The sequence below is a fragment of the Heloderma suspectum genome, chromosome 6 (genome assembly GCF_057233095.1).
Source record: "Heloderma suspectum isolate Gila_16-S chromosome 6, 16-S_ref, whole genome shotgun sequence".
In the NCBI taxonomy this organism is placed as follows: domain Eukaryota; kingdom Metazoa; phylum Chordata; class Lepidosauria; order Squamata; family Helodermatidae; genus Heloderma; species Heloderma suspectum.
Window position 1 is genome coordinate 95,400,693 of NC_139463.1, and position 24,818 is coordinate 95,425,510.

Consider the following 24,818-nt stretch of genomic DNA (forward strand, 5'->3'; position numbering starts at 1 on the left):
ATAATAACCAAATAGAACCTAGCCACAGTGCAAAGACTGTGATTTACAGTACCAGATTTAAAACAGAAACTGAAAAAACTAAAATGCCTGGGAAAATAAAAAGGTCAGGAATTGCTGAACAGACTAGCACAGAACAAGCAGAGAATGAGAACTAGAAATATGTGCAGCGCCATTCACTCAAGCAAATAATCAGAATACATAAGTCAGAAGAAGTCAGAAAATATAGCATGCATATAGGAGCATATTATCACAAATTAAGCCTTTGTAAAATGGGTACATCTTTCTAGCCTGTCATTAGACGACAGGCTAGAAATATTTACCCATTTTACTGACTGAGTACACTTGTGAGATTTAGAGCACAATCCCATGCATGTTTAGACTGAAAAAAGTCCGACAACTCCCAGCAGGCACGCTGGGAGTTGTCGGACTTTTTTCAGCCTAAACATGCATGGGATTGCCCCTTAGTTTTCTAACTGTGCAATCCTAGAGTGTCTACTTAGAATTAAGCCCCATTAGGTTCAATGGGACTAACTCCTAGGTGAGTGTGTACAGGATTGCATCTGAAATATTTCTGTTGTTTTCTGTTAATGTAGTGCAAGTAAAAGGTTAAAATACCAGGACCCCAAGATAATGACGACTACGTAGGCTGGGCCTACTCTTTTAAACAGAGTTGAGGAACCACTTTCAGCCTGAGGACTGAATTCCAATATGGAGGGCCACATTCCAGCGATGGGCAGGGCCAAAGGCAAGGGGGTGGAGCCAAAGAAAAAAGGGGTAGGTTGAAAAATGCAAATATACCAGCATATTATAGCTTAAAGCTCTTAATCCCAGTGTCTAAGCCTTAGGGGCGGCATTGCCACCCACTGCACCTCAGATGATGGGGCACCCAGAGAAGGGCCTCTGATACTGGTCACAGCTAGTGATAATGACCATAGCTAATGATCACAGCGAATGATAATTAGCTGGATCTGTCTAGAGACGTGCAGTTAGGGATGTACGAAATCCCTACCTGGCTCTGTGCCGGTCAAGCCGCGGTGGGGGGGAGGTGCTCCATCCCTCCCCCCCAAATCCTCCCCGGCCGGCTCCACTCTGCATGGTTACCTTTTGCATGGCTACCTTTTGCCATGATAGGCTATGTAAATACTTACGTAGCCTATCACAGCTTACTGCAAGGACGCAAATGGCGGCTGCTACCCTTGCTGCGGAGTGGAGCCAGCTGGGGAGGATTCTGGGGGGAGGGACGGATTGCCTCCCTGTCACTGCCGAAGCCCCGGACCAGAACCGGGTAAGGGATTCATACATCCCTATTCCCTGATCGATTGATTTTAAAGTTGTATGTCTCAGCTTTTATGCAAACTGTACAAGCTCTCTTACAAAGAGCCAATGAACTGCAATCCTATGTGTGTCTGCTCAGGAGTAAATCACACTGAATTCAATGGGCTTTACTCCCAGGTAAGTGGGTTTCAGGCTTGCTGCCTCAAACAATAATAAAACAAAATCAGCATAAAAATGCAGCTCATAAACCACAGAATCTAAAACCGCAGTTAAAGCAGTAAAATAATTATTGGGACAATCTGTGTGCATCAGAGTATGAATGCAATCCGGTATTTATCAGAGTTAATTATTTGCAAGCACATTAATACAGTGGAGGCTGGTGGCTCTAATTTCGGTTAAGCTATAAATCCATTCTGGGTTTCAGTCAGAACCAGACAGAATTCTGAATGAGTTATCCAAGGTGCTGAACCCAATTTCCAAAAATAGGTTCAGCAACTTGGATAGTTCCTTTAGAGTTCTGGCTGGTTCTGACTGAAACCCAGAGTGGACCCCCACAGCCCCACCGAAATCCAACCCACCAGCCGCCACTGCACTAATAAATAATCAGTAACAAAAATTGGATCACCGCCACCCTTCTCACCCCCAAATGGACTTGGAGCTCCACCCTTTGAACAACAATACTTGAAGCACACCTATTGAATAAGGGGATGTGGGTTAGGGAGCATGTTAAGGAGCAGCTAAAATGAAGTGAATCGAATCAATCGATTTCTCTCTGTCAACACTTCCTATGAAAACTGGAAGGAATAGAGGAACTCCTAGCTGCAGGGAGCACAACAACTGAACACTGGGGAGGTGTCTGGGATAGAAGGAGCCAGCTTTATGGTGCATGATTGGGAAGGAAGAATTATTCCAGTTGTTGGTCTGTATCAGGTCGTCCCTGCTGCCTTCTGAAATCCTCAGGTGGCCAGAATCAACACACAGACAATAGGGCTCTTTTCCAAGGCTTTATTCCCATTCAACCGAATGACACTTACAGATGCTAATTGCTTGATCCTACGAGTGAGACTTAAGAGAGCTGCCTACTCGGGGGTTCTAACCTGAGAAATCAGTTGATCTCCGTTTGGAGGGGAAGGCGGGAAACCTCTGTACTTATGAGAGAGGAGGAGAGATTCCAGCCCTTTCCCATGGGGCATCGGGGCGCCACTATTGCCGTCGCACTAAGTGGGCTGAGCGCCCCCTCTCAGTGCCCGCCATCTCACGCTTGACGGTGCGCCGGCGCCTAGCATCCAGAAACTGCTGTTGCTCCTCCCTCTCCCTGCCAGGGTCACTATCACTCTCAGGAATGTGTACCAGGAGGGGATCTCCCCTGGCTGCTCCCCTGAACAGCACGCGGGTTCCTCTCCCGCGGTTTCTATCTCCTCCTCAGACTCAGAACTGCTTTGGGGCTCTCTGGGCTCCGATCCAACCCTGACAGTCTGCACTGCATGAAGAATAAAGTTACACACAGTTAAATGGACCATCCAGGAAGGAAGAAGGCAGAAGTGTCAAGCCACATTTACCCAACAGGTTTCGTAACATTCCCAGCAGGTCAACGCCCAGATTTGGCCGTATTCCCAGTGTGAATACGCCCTGCTGAGAACCGTATATAAGCACCCAAAGCTCGCACTGCACAGACAGTAAAGTGTGCTGCCAGATGCTTCTTATTTTGGAAGAGTGCCATACCTTACTTCTCCTTGCCTACAGGAAACAAAGAAGCAAGCAAGCAGTAGCGCTATGGGGCATGAAGGGCAAGGACCAGGGGGAAGAAGGAGATTAATGGGATTGGCTTTGCTGATGTTTCTACAGGCGATGATGGGTAAGTGATGTTTTTGCTGCCTGAGCAAGTGTTCCCCACCAGCAGGGGACATGCCCGAGGCAACATCACCACTCAGCATCCTGGGACAGCTGCCAGAACCCCACCTCGGCCCAACACGGATGCCCCCCCTTCCCTTAAAATCCCCTTTAAACTTTTCTTTTCTCTGCCAGCATCTGGGACCTGCCACAATGCCCAGGAGCAATATTGTCTCAGAGTTGCATTGGTTTACCTGGCAGCGCAAAGCTGCTTGCCACCATCACCAGGCAGGGCCATTGGGGCTCACCAAAGTAGACAGGGGCCCAAAAGATGGCAACCCCCCTACCCCACTACTGAGGAAGCCCCAAGTGTAGAAGGCACTTTGCCTAGGTCCCCCTGGAACCTAGAGCTGGCCCTGGGGTCTGGGGAGTGGATGATTTGTGGCAGTTTACATCTTGGAAGACTGGAGGTTTGCATGTCATTGGGCATGTCATTTTTCTGAAGTCTGCCATCCAGGAAAGGAAGACTTCCCAACGTTGGGCCTGCTACTGACTTTCCCATTATTCTGATCTATTTCATTCTGCTTGAGATTTCCTAAACCACGATGCTTCACATTAAGGCAAGCTTTTGCTTGACCTAAGCTTTCCAGAACAAAGCCAGCAAAGGAAACTTTGTGGGACCTTAACAACCCTGTTATCTAATTAAAATAACCCTTTTCAAAATCTGAGGAGCTGGCTCGAAGATCTGCTTACATTACTTTTTGAAGTTAAGATCTACTTTGCCAAACCACAGCTGCTAGACTGCCCAGATCTATGTGTGGGACGCAGACTTTGCAAGAACTTAAAGATTTTATCAGTTTACTAAAATTAATTGTCCTAAATCCGAGTTGCTCGATGGCTCAAACGTAAGATCTTACAAGTAGGCTTTATTTCCAGACTAAGTAGGAGATGCCTAGATTGTACCATGAAGTATCAATGTTTTTTATTATACCGTACATTTAGGTATATAGTTTGAATGAGTGCGATAATGCAATGTCTGTTTTGCCTCCCTTCACTTATTTTCACCATGAGCTATGTAGCATGGACTTGAAAGTCAGGATGATGAGCCAACCTTTTAATATTTCACCAATTACTTAAACACATTCCCAGAATCAAGAGAGGCACGCCTTATTAACAACAACGGTGATGGCTTCTCCCAACTTGGGTTAGTTCTGACTCAAAAACAGTATTTTTCAGTCTGTGGGGGGATGTATTTATAGCTTTCAGCCCAGTTATTATATATGATATAAACATATTACAAGTCTTTTCAAAACAATGGGAGGCGGGAGTTGATTTGGCTTGTCCAGAGGCCCCAGCAATGCAGGGGATGTGAACAAGCCACGGTCTCAACCCCACCATATTGCAGCTGAGGCCTCATCTACAGTTTAGAAATGCCAGCTCAGATAGAGCTTTGAGGAGGTTCCTAAAAGCCCATCTCAGATTGATTTACTGATTTTATTCATTTTCTGAGTAAACATTTCTACAGCCGAAGCTTTCAGGGCAACATACGTAATAAAAACCAATACAATGAAACCAATGAAACAACACATTAAAAGAATTTGTCTTTAATTTTAACAGCAGCAACAATTATTTAAAATCATTTTTTAAAAGGAGAGATAAATATAAAATATAAAATATAAAAGGAGAGATAAACAGCAGCTAAAACATGGGAAAAGATGGTTTGAAAACACAAAACAAACAGCAGTTAAAAATTCTCTTTCTTTCAAATGAGAGGTGAGTTTTAAGGTCCCTGAATTCTTCCCCAGATAGGATCAAAAACCAAAACAGAGACGAATCTCTGCATTCCACCACCTCCTGCTTAAACTCACCAGGGCCTCCCCAGTTCCCAAAGGCCCCCAACCCAAAACACAGATGCCCTCCCCTTCCCTGTCAAGCAGTGGTGGCAGGAGCAAAAATGGCAGATAAGAACATAAGAAGAGCTGTGGTGGATCAGACCAAGGATCTATCTAGTCCAGCATTCTGTTTACACAGTGGCCAACCAGCTGCCCAACTCACAAGTAGCACCCTCTTGCTCATGTTCCCCAGTACCTGGTTTACAGATGCATACTGCCTCTGGTACTGGAGGTAGTATCCCGAGATGTTCGGGAGAGGAGAGGAGAGGAGCATGTCTCTTTCCTGCTTCCCTTTCTGTCTTCCCAATGTGTTGGATAACACCACGCTGGGGGCAAAGACCATGAGAGAGATAGTCCTTTCAAGAGGAGCTGCATTTTTGGAGATGGGCAGAAGCACTTTTCTGAGTCTGTATTGGCTCAAAAAAAGTGTCTGAGTTTTTCCTTCCCTCAGAAAACCCAGATGATTTCCATGTTAATCCAAACAGAGCTTTGGAGGGAGTCCACCTATCGCCACTGGACATACGGCAGTATGAAGTAGTGAGAATCCTGAGGTGGGAGAGTGGCCTATACCCAGGGCCGGGCTTAAGGGTGGCTTTGCTGGGCAGTTGCCCAGGGCACCTAACTGAGTGGGGCATCAAGCTGAGCTGAGGGGCATGCCAAGCTGAGCTCAATGGCTGTGTTTTTTTTAATGTACTGTCTGCGGTGACCTAGGGTGGCCAAAAGCAAGTGTCTGTTACCTTCTTTTCAAGATTTTACAGGTTGTTTCAAGGTTCTACATGATGCAAAAGAGGGCAGGGGCTACCACACCTTTAATAGTTACATGACAAGCTACACCTACTGAAATCCTCTTTGTCCACACAACTATTGAAGGTGCAGGAGCCCTGTCCTCTTTTTTCTATTTGGCCACCTGAGATGCAGCTGCAATAAGAGATACCTTTCAGAGTGGCACTAGAACATGGCTGAAGAAAGTCCTAAATCTTAGTGAAGCAGAGAGTACCTGGAGCTCCATCCAAGGTGATCTCAAGCCAGCCTAAGGGCATGGCAGCTCAGTTCCCACTGTGATGTAACTCTGGATTCCAGATCCAGTTATCATTACGTTGCTTCTGTTCTGACCTTATTTCTTTTCATTTTAGATGCCAAACCGAGTTATGCTACCAGAGGTGAGCACGATATATTTGCTTTCATATTGCCCCAAGTCTGTGTGCTATTAAGTAGAGCTATTATCTCATTTTAAAAAATGCCCAAATTTAAGGGATGCTATGGAGAAGGATTGTCTTGACCACAGAGCTCTGTGGAGAATGGCTACTAGAAAATAGAAAATGGGAATAGCCATAGTGATTTAACTCAGAAGAATATTACACTGTCAGATAAAGGTGAAAAGAGACTCATGCCCTAAAAGTTGAATATTATCCTATATAATATAATAGAAAACTCATTCTCTGAGCACTTTATGTGCAAAATGGCATGATCCATACCCAAGAGTAAAGCAAGCTTAGAGAAACCCCAGAACAACCACAACGTATTTAGGGGGGGAATGTAAAGAGGGACCCCCCAAATGAGCCTATCGATGACTGATTATGCTCAGTGGCTACAGAATGTGGGATGTTGGGGAGATGGAAAACCAGGAGAAAGGAGAATGGAATGGAATATCCCAGAAAAGGGAAAGCCTGGCTGGCTGGTTCCCTGTACAAGAGCACGCTGCAACATTTTGTTGAAGGTTACACTTGCATATTTTAAAATAATGCCAAACATAAGAAGAGCTGTGATGGATCAGACCAGCGTCCATCTATTCCAGCAACCGCCATCCCACACTGGGCAACTAGATGTCTCTAGGAGTATGAAGCCTGCTTTCTGTCCCCCAGCAACTGACACGCCGCAGTATACTGCCTGCGAACATGGAAATTCTATTTAACTCTTATAGTTAATGTCCATGGATAGATGCATCCTAATAATAGCCTTTTCTTCAGTATGTGGAAAGCAGGGTTTTCTGAACCGGATCGTAGGGGGGAAAGACTCCCAGGATGGGGAATGGCCGTGGCAGGTCAGCATCAAGATGAATGGGGAGCACCACTGTGGAGGGTCCCTCATCACGGACCAGTGGATCGTCACAGCTTCACATTGCTTCAAACAGTGAGTATGGACCTGGCACCCTACAGAGTCAGCATCAAGGGCATGGTTGGGCACCTGCCAAGGGCCCATTCGCAAGAGCCCCCTGGACCTGCTCCTCCTCTTCACTGTTGCAACCCGCTCGTTCACTTGCCTTTCACCCTTGCACAGCCAACAATGGTGGTGAGGAGGAGAAGCAGCAGATGCCACGGCCTGCTTGCCCCCTGGCTCTCTGCCTGTCAAGCAAGCAAGTGGTGGCAATGCTGAGAAAGATGATGAGAGGCAATAGCAGCTGGTGACAGTGGCAGCGAGAAGGTACAGTCACTGAGGGAGGGGGGCCGTGCAGGGTGTCTTGCCCAAGGGCTCTCAAAAACCTGGAGCCAGTGCTGGGCCTGTGCCCTTCAGTCCTGTCCGTCTCTCGAGTGTTGTGGGGAGGGGGGATTCACACACGTTTTCTAAAGCAGAGGTGTACAGTCTATTTGGCACAAGGGCCACACATCCAGTGTTGGCTGGGAGGCCGGGGGCTGCACCTGCACTCACACATACACATGCACTCTTATGTGCTCACACATCTCAGCACACAGGGATGAGGAAGTTTAAAACCTTAAGTTTTGCCCCTCTGGTGATCTCCTTTGAGATAGCTGTTTCTCTACTGCTATGACCTGTGGGAATCAAGTATCACAGAAGTGAGGTCACTGCAGGGGCATCTACGTGGGGCTTTTACTCCGATTCTATGGCGGCCCCAAGGCCATCATGGCAGGTGATGCACAGCCCTCTCTGTAGCAAGCACAGTTTTTCCTGCTTTAAAACCATATTACTGCAAACTCGCTTTGCGATGGATTTTCCCATCTCGGTGGCTTCAATGTGGTTTGGGAGTCCGTGTGACCTGAACAGCCTTCAGTGAGGGCTGGGGGCAGGTGAGAGCAGCACTGATTGGTGGAAGGGAAGGCGACATCATTAAAGGGTGGATCCGAATGAGCGTAACTACAAAGGAGAGCAATGAGGTATCTGCCTTCTTTAGCCAAGTGAAACCAGGAAACAAACATAAGCTAAGCAGGGTCAGCCCTGGTTAGTACTTGGATGGGAGACTGCTTGGGAATCAGGCTTCCTGCACTGAGCAGGGGGTTGGACTTGATGGTTTTGTAGGCCCCTTCCAACCCTATGATTCTATTACTTCTATGATATTAACAGCTGATTGCTCCCAAAAGAGCCTCCTTCCTTCTGCTGAAAAAGCATGGACAGAAAGGGGAATATTTTTCATGAACTTCTGCTTGGAAGTAACTCCTCCAATGTACTTCATTGAGCATGAGAGGAAGGAGAAGGGCAGGGAACTCATTCGGTGCACAGCACCTACACAGCTGTTGGTGGTCGTTTGTACTCATGGGACTCTGCCCACCCAACTAGGGATGTCAGAGAATTCCACCACGGATCTCAGTGAGGCCGAATGCCAGTGCATTCGGCCCCCCGAACTCCATGGCGGAGCAGCCTGCTGCCCCCCCGCCCTCCCCCCTTGGATCCCCCCGGGACGAGACTTACCTGGGGCAGATGTTCTGGATGGCGGCGGCTCCAGTGGCGGCTTCGGCAGAGGAGGCGGCGGATGGTCTTCCGACCGGCTGCCGCCGCCGCTGCCACCATTTGCAGTCTTTCCCCCCCCCCATTTGTGATAGACTACATAAAGACTTACGTAGCCTATCACGTCTGGGTTTTAAAAAAAAATGCATACGCAAACGGTGGCGGCTATGGCCGCCGCCATTTGCGTTCCCTATTTTTGGTTGTCTTAGTCTAGGTAAATATTTACATAGACTAAGACAACCAAAAATAGGGAACGCAAATGGCGGCTGCCATAGCCACCGCCGTTTGCGTATGCATTTTATATTTTTTTTAACCCAGACGTGATAGGCTACGTAAGTCTTTACATAGCCTATCATAGCTGAATACAGGGACGCAAACAGCGGCGGCTACAGCCGCCGCCATTTGCATCCCTGCTAGCCAGCAGCCAGATGTCCAGCTGCTGGCGGAGCTGGCTGGTGGCTCCGCCGAATCCCCGCGGAGCGGAGCCGGCCGGCCAGGATTCCGGGGGGAGCGACGGCACACCTCCCCCCCGCAGCAGAACCTGGCAGAGCCAGGTAAGGGGGGTTTCGTACATCCCTACACCCAACCGCAAACTAATGCGGTTTCAGGTGCTGTTTGCCCCGTGCAAGTGGTTTTTTAAAAAAATAAACATATAGACACCACTTTACTGGCTACGTTTGCCCCGGAAGGAGCTAACCTGATTTCATGAAAATCAGGATTTAAATGGAATTGCCTCCAAAACCAGCTTCCTGTAGATTTGGCCCAGGAGTGGCTTTCATCTCTGCCATCCCACAGCAAGGTTGGTGCCCTAGAATCGCTAATAGCAGCACTGGAGCAGTATTTTCCCCCACAGTCCAGCTGAGTAGCTGGGTTTCAGGGAAAAGTGGGAGAGGCCCTGCAGACTTCATGGGCCACACTGGGAACAGCCAAAGGCTGCATGTGGCCCATAGACAATGGGTTGTGCACCCCGTTCTAAAATAAGCTCCACTGTTGAATATTGAAATTCTGAGTTCATTTTTTTTAAGGCACCTGTAAAAAACCCAACTCCATTCCTCTTTTTTATACATTTTTCAGGGCAATGTTATTAATTATTCAGCGTGTTAGACCAAACCTAAAAATTAGTATTGAATGTGGATCCCAATGAAATCAATGTGTAAATTTGGTCATGACATGGATAAGTTTCATGGATTCCAGTGGGACCTAAGTGATTAGCTTAGATTGGATCCAATGTTTTTGCATACTGTTTTTATCATATCTCCAAACCCAACAGTATTTGAAGGAATGTTGAAGCAGTTTTTAATTAAGAGAACTTAAATGCTCCTTCCACACACTAAGATGTGTGGAAAGAGAAGGGTCTTTAAGAGGCCTCTCAGACCCCTCTGGGTGCCCCTCGCCCTCAGACATTAAACAGGTGGTGACTGAGAAAGGAACTAGAGACCAAAATTCCAATATCCACTGGATAATGGATGGAGAAAACCAGGGAGTTTCAGAAAAACATCTACCTCTGTTTCATTGAGTATTCTAAAGCCTTTGACTGTGTGGATCATAACAAATTGTGGCGAGTTCTTGGTGGTACAGGGATACCAAATCATCTTGTCTGCCTCCTGAGGAATCTGTATAACAACCAAGTAGCAATGGTAAGAACAGACCATGGAACAACGGACTGGTTTAAGATTGGGAAAGGAGTACAGCAGGGTTGTATACTCTCACCCTACCTATTCAAACTGTATGCGGAACACATCATGCAACGTGCTGGGCTTGATGAATCCAAGGCTGGAGTTAAAATCGCTGGAAGAAACATTAATAATCTCAGATATCCAGATGATACCACTTTGATGGCTGAAAGCGAGGAGGAGCTGAGGAACCTTCTGACAAAGGAAGGTGAAAGAAAAAAGTGTAAAAGCTGGGTTGCAGTTAAACCTCAAAAAAAAAAAAAAAAAAACCAAGATTATGGCAACCAGCTTGATTGATAACTGGCAAATAGAGGGAGAAAACATGGAGGCATTGACAGACTTTGTCTTTCTAGGCGCAAAGATTACTGCAGACTGTGACTGCAGCCCGGAAATCAGAAGACGTTTACTTCTTGGGAGGACAGCAATGACAAATCTTGATAAAATAGTTAAGAGCAGAGACATCACACTGACAAAAAAGGTCCACATAGTTAAAGCAATGGTATTCCCCGTAGTAACCTATGGCTGCGAGAGCTGGACCATAAGGAAGGCTGAGAGAAGGAAGAGAGATGCTTTTGAACTGTGGTGCTGGAGGAAAATTCTGAGAGCCTTGGACTGCAAGAAGTTCGAACCAGTCCATACTCCAGGAAATAAAGCCAGACTGCTCACTTGAGGGAATGATATTAAAGGCAAAACTGAAGTACCTTGGCCACATAATGAGAAGACAGGATACCCTGGAGAAGATGCTGATGCTAGGGAAAATGGAAGGCAAAAGGAAGAGGGGCCGACAAAGGGCAAGATGGATGGATGATATTCTGGAGGTGACGGACTCAACCTTGGGGGAGCTGGGGGTGGCGACGGCTGACAGGAAGCTCTGGCGTGGGCTGGTCCATGAAGTGACAAAGAGTCAGAAGTGACTGAACGAATAAACAGAACAAAGACTGAGAAAGGGCCTTTTCAGTGCTGGCTCCCTGATTCTGTAACACTCCTCCTTGGGGCTGCCTGGCTGGCATCCAGCTTGATAAGTTTTCAGCACCAGGCTAAAACCTTATTATTCATCCAGGAATTCAATTGATTTTAGTTGCTGTTTTATTTTAGCGTAGTTTTATCATCTGTTACTTTGAGTTTATTATTATTATTTTGTGTTTCTTTTCTGTTTATTTTATTTACTTATCTATAGCATTTTTCTCCTACCTTTTAGCCAAAAAGATTTCCAAGGTGGCTTACAAAGGTTGTTGTTTCACTTATATATGTTTCTGAAACCACTTTGAAAAAGCTTGCTTTAAAAAAATATATATTCTAGGAATCGTCTGAACCATGGGCATGTTGTGGCCATTCAGATGTTTGGGCCTATAACTCCCATGGTCCCTCCCCACTGGCTGGGTTAGCTAGGGCTGATGGGAGTCATAGGCCAAAACACCCAGAGAGCCACAAGTTTCCCGCCCCAGATCTAAACAGCTACGTGAACTGAACCTTTCATTTTTGAAAGCAATTTAAAACTAGATTTTATTTGCTTGAGAAATTTCTCAGAATTTGCTTCTGTGCTGCTCACAACCCCATTCTCTGCTCCCCCACAACCCCAGGAATGAGGATCCCCTCACATTGTTATCCTCTCTATCTCTGTCTCCCCGGGAAGAAGGATCCCCTCATATTGCTGTCCTCTCCAACTCTGTCTCTGTCTGTAGGGATGTACGAAAGTCACTTACCTTTTCGAAGGGTGACATTCACAGTGGGGGGGAGGTGCTCCGTCCCTCCCCCCAAAATTCTCTCTGGCTGGCTCTGCTCTGTGGAGATTCCGCGGAGCCTCTGGCCAGGGCCACCCTCAGCCGGATATCCGGCCGCTGGGCAGCCTGCAGGAATGCAAATGGTGGCTGCCGTAGCCACCGAAATTTGCATCCCTGTATTTTTCCATGATAGGCTACGTAAGTATTTATGTAGGCTATTACAGCAAAAAAAAAGGAACGCAAATGGCAGCCGCCATAGCCGCCACCATTTGCGTTCGCTGTTTTGTTGTTTTTTCCATGATAGGCTACATAAATACTTCCGTAGCCTATCACGGCCTCCACAGGGACACAAATGGTGTTCCTGCATTAGCCGTGATAAACTACGTAAGTATTTATGTAGCCTATCACAGCTATAATGAGGAAGCGAATGGCGGCCAGAGACGCGGCCGCCATTCGCATGTCAGCGCAGATGGAAGCAGGTAAGTGCTCCATTTCGTGCACCTTGGGGGGGGGCGGGGGGCTTCATTCCGCCATGGATTTCGGGGGGGCGAATGCACTGGCATTCAGCCTCACCGAGATCCGTGGCGGAATTCTCTGACATCCCTACCTGTCTGTGTCTCTAGGTTCAGCACACCCTCCAATTTCACAGTGCTGCTCGGAGCTCTGAAACTCTCAAATCCAGATCCTCATTCCATCACTGCTGCTGTGAGACACATCATCCTCAATCCCACCTATGACGGAGATGTGAGGAGCGGAGATATTGCCCTGGTGCAACTGGAGCAGCCAGTGACCTTCTCCCAATGGATCAACCCCATCTGTGTCCCTGATGCCAATGTCAACTTCACCCCAGGACACAAGTGCTGGGTCACTGGTTGGGGGGATGTGCAGGCCAGAGGTAAGTGCAGAAAGAGAAGCGAACTTCACTGCAGAAGCAGAGCAGAAACAGAGAGAGAATCTGTACTACAGTCTTTAAGAGTAAAATCCTATGCATGTTTAGACAGAAAAAAGTCCTATAACTCCCAGCACTCCCCAGCCAGCACAGGGAGTTGTGGGACTTTTTTCTGTGCAAATATGCATAAGATTGTACCTTAATTTAGTTAACAGTCACTCTCTCTTCCTGGGGAATCCTGAAATTGTCATTCGGGGGATTGGGGTGGGAGCTAGGGATCTGTGAAAGTCACTTACCTTTTTGAAGGGGGTGATTCGCGGTGGAGGGGAGGCACTCTGCATCTCCCCCCAAAATCCTAACCCAGCTGGCTCTGCTCCGCAGCAACTCTGTGGAGCCGCCAGCCAGGTGCATTCACAGGTGTGCAGAGCCTGCAGACGCAAATGGCGGCGGCTACGGTGGCCGCCATTTGCATTCCTGTTTTTTTGCCATGATAGGCTACGTAAATTTACGTAGCCTATCACTGCAAAAAAACAGGGGCGCAAATGGTGGCGGCTACAGCGGCTGCCATTTGTGTTCCCTTTTTTTGTCATGATAGGCTACGTAAGTATTTAAGTAAGTAAGTAAATACTTATGTAGTCTATCACAGCAAAAATGGGGAAGTGAATGAGGGCCACAGATCCGTGGCGGAATTTTCTGACATCCCTAGCGGGAGCTAAGAAACTTTAACAGTGAATCATCATTACCCTCTCCCTATGACCTGAGTTCGATCCCAGAAGAAGCTGGGTCCCAGGTAGCCAGCTCAGGTCGACTCAGCCCTCCATCCTTCCAAGGTGGGTAAAATGAGTACCCAGCTTGCTGGGGGAAAGGTAGTCATGACTGGGGAAGGCAATGGCAAACCACCCCGCTATAGTCTGCCATGAAAATGCCAGTGCAAGCGGCATCCCTCTAAGAGTCAGCAATGTCTCGGTGCTTGCACAGGAGGAACCTTTCCTTTTCCTTTCCATGACAGTTATCCATAATAATAAAAGAGGATGTGTGTCTGTCTGTCCATCTGCCTGTCATCACCATTGCATCAAGACCATGAAATGTAGACACCTCAAACTTGGCAAGCATACTAAAAGGATCCTACAGGAGTACACCTTGGACTTATGTTGCTGTTGTTTCTAAATGTATCACCAAATCTTAATTAATGTAAATGTGTCTTTGTGTTTGAAGCCTGCAGTACTGACTTCAGTCACAAGATGGCAGACTTCCCTAAACAATGATAGGGAAGCTTTGCGGTTGACACAGTTTGAAGCCAGGAGGGAGTGTTACCTCAGGGGAATGGAGTGAACAAACCCCTTCCTCAGGGAGCTATAGCGGTCCACCATGTTTAGAGGTTTCAGTGGCCGTGGCTTCAGTCAGATGGGACAGGCAGAATGTGTCCAACTCTGACAGCTGTTTTATGTTTGCTTGTTGTGTTTGCTTCAAGACTTTGCTGTTCCGGCCCATGTGAAGCTGGGTCCATTTGCTAGTAGTGGCATAAAACAAATACATGTTTGTATTATAGATCTGCCCTTAGGCAGTAGGAGGCCATGGCTATGCACGGTTGCATGTATAAAGCTCCAGGTTCTGCCGGTGGTATCTCCAGTTAATCCCTAGCAACACCAGTTTTTCCCCACGGTGTTTTTGCCCCATGGCCAGTCTCCCAGCACCCTTTTAAATATGGGTTTAATCTATTCCATATGGCCAGCTGCCAACAGCAGAAGCACTGCCGCATTTGGACTGACATTCTCAGTAAAAACAATGAGGCTGGTGGCACCTTATAAAGTCTAGCTCATTTATTATCCCCTAAGTTTTCACAGCAGAGCTGCTTTGTTCTATGCATGATGTGGGGAGGGATGCTTCCTGTGCAGGTACATAAACAGAGAGAAGAAGGTCATGGTGAGGATGTTTTGGGGGCCCAAAGACTGAGTGATGCAAGAGGCAAGTGCACCACAAGGCAATGCAAAGCAGAAACGAAAATGAGATCCAGCCCCAAAGACCCATCACAGTGGGTGTGACCAACTCCCAACTAGCGATGAATGGGCAAAGCCAGATAAACGGGGGTTGGACTCGACAGTCTTGTAGGCCCCTTCCAACCCTACTATTCTATGAAATGGTGTACATAAATGCCTAAACAGCAACAATTACCTTTAGTAGTTAGTGAGTCACTCCTTGTCCCTATTGAGCCCAAGTCTGTTGGTGACAAACATTCTAGCTCAAAAAGGAGTCTCCTTTTGAAATGTTTTTGTTGATATATAGCAGCTTTCAAATCTGTTATTGTTGTTGTTGTTGTTCAGTCGTTCAGTCGTGTCCGACTCTTCGTGACCCCATGGACCATAGCACGCCAGGCCTTCCTGTCCTGCGCTCTCTCCCGGAGCGTGCTCAAGTTCATATTCATTGCATCCGTGATGCTATCTAGCCATCTCATCCTCTGCCGTCCCCTTCTCCTTTTGCCTTCCGTCTTTCCCAGCATCAGGGTCTTTTCCAGGGAGTTTTCTCTTCGCATTAGGTGGCCAAAATATTGGAGCTTCAGCTTCATTATCTGTCCTTCCAATGAGCACTCAGGGTTGATTTCCTTTAGGATGGACTGATTTGACCTCCTTGCAGTCCAGGGGACTCGTAGGGATGGGCAAATTTGTCTATTTCCAGTCCATGTCACTGACATCTCTTAACCCATAATTGCATTCCATTCTGTGTCTGTATTAATCTGCACTCTGTTGTTTTTTTTAATCATCTCAGAATGCAAATTTAAATGTGTATTTTCCATCCAAATACATATTTAAATATCTGCCTTCTTTCAAAATTTCGACATGTGTCTTCCGTCAAAATACATCTCGAAAGTGATATGATTAAATGGCCAAGATTGGTGTCATAACATTCAGGGACGCTGCACTTCATTCCCATTTAAATCAATGGGACTTAAGTTACGTCATGACTAACTTGCCCCATTGATTTCAATGGGATTTACGTGTAGCTAACATAGCCTGCCTCCAACCATCAGAGCAGTGTAAAATCTGGTAGACAAGAAAATTCCATCAACCCATGAGGCGGACGTCTGGGATCAGGTTACTTTGAAGACATAGACATAGTATCATAGGGTTGCAAGGGGCCTACAAGACCATCAAGTCCAACCCCGTGCTCAGTGCAGGAAGCCTAAATCCCAGGTGGTCTCCCATCCAAGTACTAACCAGGACGGACCATGCTTAGCTTCCGAGATCAGACGAGAGCAGGCACATCCAGCCCTTTGCTCGCCTTTGCATGGGAATTCGAGAAGATCAAATTCCTCAAGCAATGCTGGTCTGTTACAGAACATCCAAGGAAAGGAAAATGTTCTTTCATTAGTTCCCAGGTGTCTCCATTTTTAATATCTCCTTGTGTCCCTTGGAATTAAATCTTTTATTTTACTCTCTTTGCAGACAGACACCAAACCTCTGATATACTAAAAAAGCTAGAGGTTCCCATAATCAGCACAAACACCTGTAATGCCCTCTACCATCAGGACTCTGGCCAGCCAAAGGGCACAGGGGACATTAAAAAAGACATGATATGTGCCGGCTTTGCTGCTGGACAATGGGATGCCTGCCAGGTGAGACCCAGCTCTGTTTTCGTAGAAGCTAGCTAGTTGAACTACTCTGTATTGGTAGACATTACAAGACCCGGTCAATGCTTGAATTAAGAGGTGGTGCTCGACGGGGGAGTGGACATTGCTTTACTATTTATGACACACTCTCTTCTTGGCGAGTGTATTTGCGTCCCTGTTCCCTCATGCAATAGGCTACATAAAGATTTACGTAGCCTATCGCGTGAAGGAACAGGGACGCAAATGGCGTATTTGCGTCCCTGAGCAGAGGCCCAAATGGCGTCCACTATGCCGGACGCTATTTGTGTCCACAGTCTGGCAGCGGACGGACCCGGACCCAGCGGCAGCAGGTAGGATCCAGCCGGCACGAACTTCGCGGGGTGGCGGAGATGAGTGGTCCGTTCCGCCACGGACTCCGTGGGGGGGAGGATTCTCAGAATCTGGCCTCATTGGAGTCCATGGCGGAATTGTCTGCCATTGCTAATCTCCCCTATGAGGAGAGTTTACAACAGTTAAGATTGGTTACCTGGGAGAAAAAGCGAGTAAGGGGAAACACAGGTGTACAAAATTAGTCATGGTGTGGAGAAAGTGGATAGGGAGACATTTTTCTCCCTCCTTCATAATACTATGGCTCAATGGGGATCATCCCATGAAGCTGATTGGTGGGAGATTCAGGACGGATAAAAGGAAGGACTTCTTCACACAGCGCATGTTGAAACTATGGAATTTGCTACCACTAGACATGGTGATGGCCACCAATTTGGGTGGCTTTAAAAGGTGGTTAGAGAAATTCATGGAGTGGCTGCTAGTCCTGATGGCTCTATGCTATCTTCAGTCTCAGAGGCAGTGAGCCTATGTACACCAGTTGCTGGGGAACATTGGCGGGATGGTGGTCTTGCACTCATGTCCTGCTTGTGGGTTTCCTGTGAGCAGCTGGTTGGCCACTGTGAGAACAGAATGCTGGACTAGATGGACCCTTGGTCTGATCCAGCAGGGCTCTTCTTACATTCTTATGGTCTTATCTGGGTGATAGCATCACTCCCCAGTGTCCTCTGGTGGTTGCCAGGGCACACTGCCAATGGTGGTGCCTGCCAGGGCTTTTACAGAGGACAGCTCTCTATTTGAAGCCGTCTTTTATTTGTAGGGCTGTCCAGTCCAAATCCAGGTTCGAGATAAAGAGTGATAAGAGCAGGGACCTTGAAGTTGCCCATCATCAACAATTAGCACTGGGAGAGCAGACTGGACAGGCAGGCACATAGATTCCCTGCCACCATCCTCCCCACTATGGGCAAGATGTAGTGTCTTCCTATTTAAGTTAGGAAAATTTAGAATTAATAACTATTTCTAAATCTACAAATCTGTGCCCTTTTTTGTCCTCTGATTTTGGTGATGCATTTCCTCATTTTGGGGCAATGTATAAGTGGCTGCCCTACAGGTTCTCCACTTTGGGCCTAGAATGGCCACCTACAAATCACCAAAAATGAGGAAATGCATCACCAAAAAAGGACCACAGAATAGATGCATTTTCATAAAATGTGCACATCCTAATGTATATGTGCAAATTTAAGACAGTCACCATAGTGGGGGAAGACTGTGACCAGGTGACCTGTGTGTCTGCTCTGTTTGCTGTCTAGATTCTTATTGTTGATGGTCTACCATCCTTATGGCCTTGCTGTTGACCTACCATCCAACCCTAATTGTTGATGGCCTATCAACCTGCTCTTCTTCCTTATGGTTCTTTATCTTCTTCAAACTAGACTTGGACAGCCCTTCAAATAGAGGACTGTCCACTGTAAAGTAGGACACATGGTTACCCTATCTGGGCCTTTGGCAGCCACAGTTGCAGCCACCATCTCAGTTTTCCTGAAAAGCCATGCTCCAGATGTTATGCCCTTCCATGGCATTGCAGGTAAAATCCTGGCAGCCACCACGATTTTGTGGCAACCATCATGCTTTTTTTTTTTTACCCTTTATGCCATGAAATGATGGAATGTTTAGGGCATTTCATTTTGAGAAACCCAATATGGAGGCCACAGCTGTGCCTGCTGAAGGCCCATCGGCCTGCTAAGAGCCGCCTAAGCCTTGAAACTAGCACTGACTCAACTAGAGGATAGTTGCTGCCACCGCCGTTGTTGTTGTTTTTAATAACACGCATAGCACCTTCTTCCTCCTGCATCCCTTGTGCAGCATTGCTGCCAGGAAGCTGCTCCCATCTCCATAGCTATGTTTCCCATAACTCACTTGGATTTTCTCTGCACAGGGTGATTCAGGAGGCCCACTGGCCTGCCAGATGGAAGATTCCTGGCTCCTTGCAGGTGTGGTGAGCTGGGGAGATGGGTGCGCACAAAAGAACCGTCCTGGCGTCTATGCCCGTGTCACATCCTACCAGCCATGGATCCACAGCCTGATACCAGAGCTGGCGTTCACAAGTGTGAGCACCAAGGGCCATGGGCCAATGGTGAACAACAAAAGTACTATCAACAGTGCATCAACAGGCCATTTTAGCCTCCTCTCCATCATCACAGCCTGTGTCATTTTGCTGCTATCTTCTGACTAGACTTTTTAGAAAAGGCAGGCTGTTCTTCTTCATGGGAAGAGCTTTGGGCTAATCCTGCATGCTCAGCTTGGAAGGGGACAGAGTTCATCAGAACTGCCAGCAAGGCAATGAAGAAGTCTTCTGATTCTGTTCCTGTACAGTTAAGAAGTGTTTGCTAAAGTCTGCCTTCCTTGGTTCTGACACTTAGAGATTTATGAATATCCAGAAATTGAGGGGATGTCACTATTACTTTATCTCTTTTTTCCCCCTTTTCATGCACTCAGTGCTCCACACCAGGGACAGATTTCGCTCAAAGGGATTGGAGCAGAAGGACATGCAACTGGATTTAGTTCTCAGCCCTTGAGCAGGCCCAGTCGCAGCACTTGACAGGGCTGGTAACTCAGTACTGTACTGGCCCACTGATACTGATGTCTGTTGTGGGCCTACCTACCCTCTCATCCACCCCACAAAGCCCAGACTTACTGAGCAGCAGCAGTGGGCAGGTGGGAAGCTACCATTTTAAGGTACCCCCAATGCTCTAGAAAGATGTTACATTGGGGCATTCTAGGTAGTTACAATTGCTCATAGCCACTCACCATGGATTATGCTGCTGCTGCTAATCACAGTAAACTCACCAACGGGGCTCACAAATACCAGGGCTCCATCAGAAGGCACTTTAGCTGAGGGGTCCTGAAACCAGCCCTGTTCCTTGTACATATCATGGGATGGCTTATAATGTGGGGATATGTGGACAGGATTCCAGGGTTCCAGCTCAGGAAACAGCTCTCCAAAGATAAGAGCTTGTCTTCTCTGAGAAGAGGAACAATGACCTTGGGCTGCTGGGACCCTGCGTAGGCTCTAGGAAGGAGTCGTTGGGCTGCTGTCAGTGTTATAGCTCAACTCATGAAACTGCCTTATATCAAGTCAGACCATTGGCCCATCTAGCTCAGTATTGCCTATAATGTCTCATTGGCAGTATCTCTCCAGGATTTCAGACAGGGCTTTTCCCCCATCCCCATCAGAAGATGCCAGGGATTGTACGGTACCTGGAACCTTCTACATGCAAAGCATGGGCTCTACCACTCCCAAAGGTTCAGCACCTTTAGCTGAAAAATAAGTGGACACAAATCAACTGGTCTGCCTTGCCCTTGAATGGAGGATGTAATGGATGACGCTTTGCCCACTATTGATTTCTGCCTCTTTTGCAGCTGCTAAACAAACAGATCACCTGCTCATATTAAGGTGGTGATACTCTGGATCAGGGATAGGCAACCTGGTGTCCCCCAGGTGTTTTGAACTACCCCCATAATCCACATTGGCTTTGTGGGCTAGGTCTTATGGGAGTCATAGTCCAAAACATCTGAAGGACACCAGGTTACCCACCACTGCTCTGGCACTTCCAGGAGAAGTCAGGAGAGTCCTGAATCAAAGATCCTCTTTCTGAATGTAGTTCAAGGGCAAAACCCCACTTCACTCACAAAAAAAGCAGACAACTCTAGTCACAGTGGGACTTTGGGCCAAAACAGTCATGATGTCACAAGATCCATGAGTGGCTCTCCTGAAGGTTTTTATTAAAGATAAAAGGAGACATTTTCAGGAGAGGGGAGTTGAATCCAATCATGGCTGTGATGCTGGCATACATGTATGTTTTCCCTGGTGGGGAAGGCAGCAGCTTAAGGGGGCAGTGCTGATCACAGGTTGTATGCCAATTTAGTCATACTTAGAGTAGCCCCAATGGATTCAATGAAACCTAAGTTAGTCATGACTAAGTTAAACCCCATTTATTTCAATGGTATACTCTCAAGTATAACTACATCTTGATCCAGCCCCAGGTAATCAGTGCAGAATAAAAAGTTAACCCCAGCCCTATTCAGACATTTGCCTGAACAAGTGAGGGCTTAAAGTGGGTAGAGGGTCAAGGCCATGCATGTAAACCCTTCCCCCAGTGTTCTTTCATGCCTGGCTTCCTGTTAGGCCTTCCTATTAGGCCCTGGTAAGGTAGGGGTCATGACTGCAAGCTCTCTGTAAGCACATTCATCAGCTGAATGTTTTTACAAAGCCCTCTTCAGACCTTTACACTCAATGCATGAAAGTCTAACTGGGTACTGGGTGTGTATCCACACGCCTTACAAACTTTAGCCCTACACAGAAGCAGGAAAAGACCAGCATAGGGCTCTCCTCCCTCACCCCACTTCAGATGTCAAGAGGTCCTGCATTTGTCATACCTTTGCGAAGAGGGGGAAACACTCATAGAAAATCCAATCATGGATTTCTTAACATCATGTCTAGTTCGGTTCTCAGTGACTTAAAACATGGGGCTGGGTAGTCAAATCCTCTGAATTCTGTTTCATCTCCTGGCAAGTGTGTTCCCTAGGAGCTAGAGCAGAGGGGAATGCTGGGACCTAGGATAAGCAGGTTCTTTTCCTTGCTTCCTACAGGAGCAAAGTCTGTTGGAACAGAGTTTGGGTGACCGGGGGGGAAATGTCAAGATTCTTGAGTTTCTTTTTTACTTTTTGCTTTTGTTTTTAAACTAAACCTTTTATATTATACCCACCATCCACTACCTCCGTCAATGGGAGGTTGCTACCTCCAAAGCAAAATTTCTGTTGCCATGAACGTTCTTGCCAGGTTTATTTCATGATGTGACTTGGAGGTTTTGCTGAATCGCGACCACGGTGCCACGTGTAGGTATTTAATATGATCTTATTTATAGTTCGTGAAGCATACGACATATTTTTGTAACGTACATGCAAATCCTTAGCAAAGTCCCCCCGTTTGTGCGTGTGTGTGTGTGTGTGCGCGCGCGTGTGTGCGTGCGCATGTGAGCCATGGAGCCACGTCCGGTACGGGGCTCCCACACCTTGTTGCCTGTCTCTTTCCTTCCCTCACAATAAACTCCTTGAACCCTGACACAGAGCAAGATTTTTCTCTGACCTGAGGTGACTCTTATCTGAGGTGATCCGATGAGGCGGGAATGTGAGCAATGTTGCTGCACTCGCCATTATGAGGTAATTGCTTCCAACGGGGAGGGGAAAAAAACAGTCTTGTGACACTCTTCTAGGAAAAATGTGTGTGTGGGGGGGGTTGTGTGTGTTTGAATACACAACAAGGTGAGCCGCCTCCATCACCATCATCACCAGATTCTTGATATCCCACCTCCAACCCTTCCTTTCTTTAAGCTAGTCAGTCAAGCCAATGTACTTCACAGGCTTACAACTGCCAAGCTATCTTTTTTACTGAAATTCTTAGGAGTACAACAGGAGTTTCTCGAGTGTCAAAGTAAACTGCTTAACAGAAATGAAGTAAACGTTACACAGGACCTCTCTGCCATTTCCCCTAGTCTGAACCACTCCATCCCAAGCTTCCATTTGCCTCAGGAGGTGGGATACAGGTAATGTGTTGTTCATCCCACAATTATTCTTTCTCTCCCTAGGAAACCCTGACAACTTTCGCTCTCCAAGGGCCAAATTAAACCTTACACAGGAGATATGTAAACAGTCATCATCATATTTTTTTCTCTTTATTTTTTTTTTAATGAAAAGCAGCATGGAAGGCTGCAGACTGCAGTTGAGAGTAGAAGGGGAGGTTCTGCTTAACCCTTTCCTTTCATACCATTTGCTCTCTCTAAAACAAATCCCCCTTCTTTATGCTTCCCACATTGAGGGTTTGCAGGGGAGATATGGTGTCCTTGAGTTTTCCCTATTGGGGGTGGGGGGAGCAGCTTTTGAGTTGACAAGAGGTAGGGAGGGAAAGGGTCAAGTAGGTGCTTCATCCACTCCCCCAACACCCTCCTGCCCTTTCCTTCTACTCAAACTGACAGACTTTTACAGTTGGTTAGTATTTTAAAAAAATGGGAGAGTACTTGTGTGTCTCTTGTGTAACGGCTCTAAGAGGGGGTTACTAGGTACCTCTAAGAGAGAATTCTCTTAAGTGTCCTTATCAAACTACAGTTCCCAGAATTCTTTCCTGAGAATGCCAGCCAGGACAGTTAAAGTCATATCAAGCTAATATTTGTAGTGTAACTATAACCCCCGTGGTATGGAAGTCAAACATTTGACATGAGGACAAATCCATCAGAATGAGGACAAATCCATCAGTTTGACATGAGGACAAATCCATCAGAAGTCATGCTCTCAATTTTCTATCATTTCCACACTTCTGGGGAGTGGGGGGTGGCAATGGCTGGAATATGGAAATGATAACCAGCCCCCCAAGGGAGTGGATGAATCCTCATAATGAACAAAGTGCCATGGGTCACTGCCAGCTCATGAGCATCTGTGCAATCCCAAAAGCAACCAGCACATCACCCCCCAGAGACTCCTTACACATACTTCAGTGGGAAGGGAAACATGCCTCTATAGAGCTCAGCAGTGCAGTAGGCAAAGACCAAATAATATGTATGGTACTAGGGGGACAGGAAGCTGAAATGCACCATGAGGACTAGCATTTTTGGTCTGGGTTTTTGGCTTTGTGGTAAGTTTCAGAACTTTAATCGGTTAGTCGCCATTGTTTAAATTCCTTCTCGGAAAGTTTTCGTGTAAAGAAGGAAGAGAAAGATCTCTCCCAGTTCCAGACTTAGATTTTTAGGGTGCTTCCCAGTTGAAGGCTGGTACTACTAATCAAAAAGCAGTGTGCAGCTATTCTATCTTTTCTTCCTTAATGGATTTTTTTTCTAGTAAGAAAAAAGATGAAAGAAGTGGTGGGGAAAGCACAAGAGGGTAATAAGACAATAATGTCTGGATTCTCTCGTAAAATCCCATGAATGAGGCAGTGCGACTGCAGAATAAAAGCTTCATCTGGAAGCATCCTTAGACACCAGAGATAAAGAAACAGAAATGATACTCTTTCCCTACCCCTGCACAGAATAAAGCAATGAATTCCCAATCTGACTGACACTGACTAAAGGGGGCTGTAGGAAAGCAACCAAGGGTCTAGAGGCTTCCCTTTGCCACATTCCCAAGTTACTGTCAGCAGCCAAATCCCACATTCACTGAGACCTGGTGCAGACATAACACTGGTGGTCACCCAACCAAAATTAAGTGACCAAGAACACCCCCAAAGTGGGCATCCATCCACTCTGCCTTCCTCTTATCTTGCACAGGCATCCTCACAACTCTTCCCTTGTGGAGCTAAGTATAGCTGGTATTACGTATGCATGTTTTTTGCATGTGTGCTAGTTTTGAAAACATTCTCCAAACTATGCTTGCCAACTGTGGTTTGGTGCAAAGCACGGTTAGCAAAAATGCCAATAAAGCACATCATGCCAGCAATAGTTCAGCTCCAAAACTGAGAGAAAGGGAGAATGCCCACACGAGGAGACAGAAAGTGAAGAGGAGAATGCAAACCCACAGGTCACTCCCCAGTGCCCGATCAGACAGCATTACAGCTGCACTAAGGCCTAATTTACACATATGGTAGAACGAGGTGGTAGAACGAGGTGGTAGAACGGAGAGACTGCAGGTGGGAGAGGGTGCTGCTTTTGAATGCTCTCCCATGTTTAAAAATATTACCTGCAACCAGAAAACTAGCACAGCAGGGAGAAAGGTTCCATCCCACCTCTTTTGTCAGCTGTGCTGGTTTTCTACGGGCAAGGCATTTTGTTTTTACATGGGGGAGGAGAGCTGGTATCTCCCTCCTGCAGTCTGAAGTGGTATGGTCCACCAATCTGCCACTTCAGGATTCTAACATTTCATTCCGCTGCACGGGTGGACCAGGCCTAA

At 46.8% G+C, this 24,818-nt stretch overlaps 1 protein-coding gene across 1 annotated transcript; it reads left to right on the forward strand.

Annotated features, from left to right (window-relative positions):
• Positions 1-6,927: 6,927 nt before the first annotated feature.
• LOC146341909 (serine protease 27-like) lies at positions 6,928-19,119 on the forward strand. The gene is made up of 4 exons (XM_084807750.1): positions 6,928-7,127; positions 12,693-12,964; positions 16,399-16,568; positions 18,823-19,119. The coding sequence occupies exons 1-4, from the start codon at positions 6,928-6,930 to the stop codon at positions 19,117-19,119; spliced, it is 939 nt and encodes a 312-aa protein (XP_084663876.1).
• Positions 19,120-24,818: the final 5,699 nt, after the last annotated feature.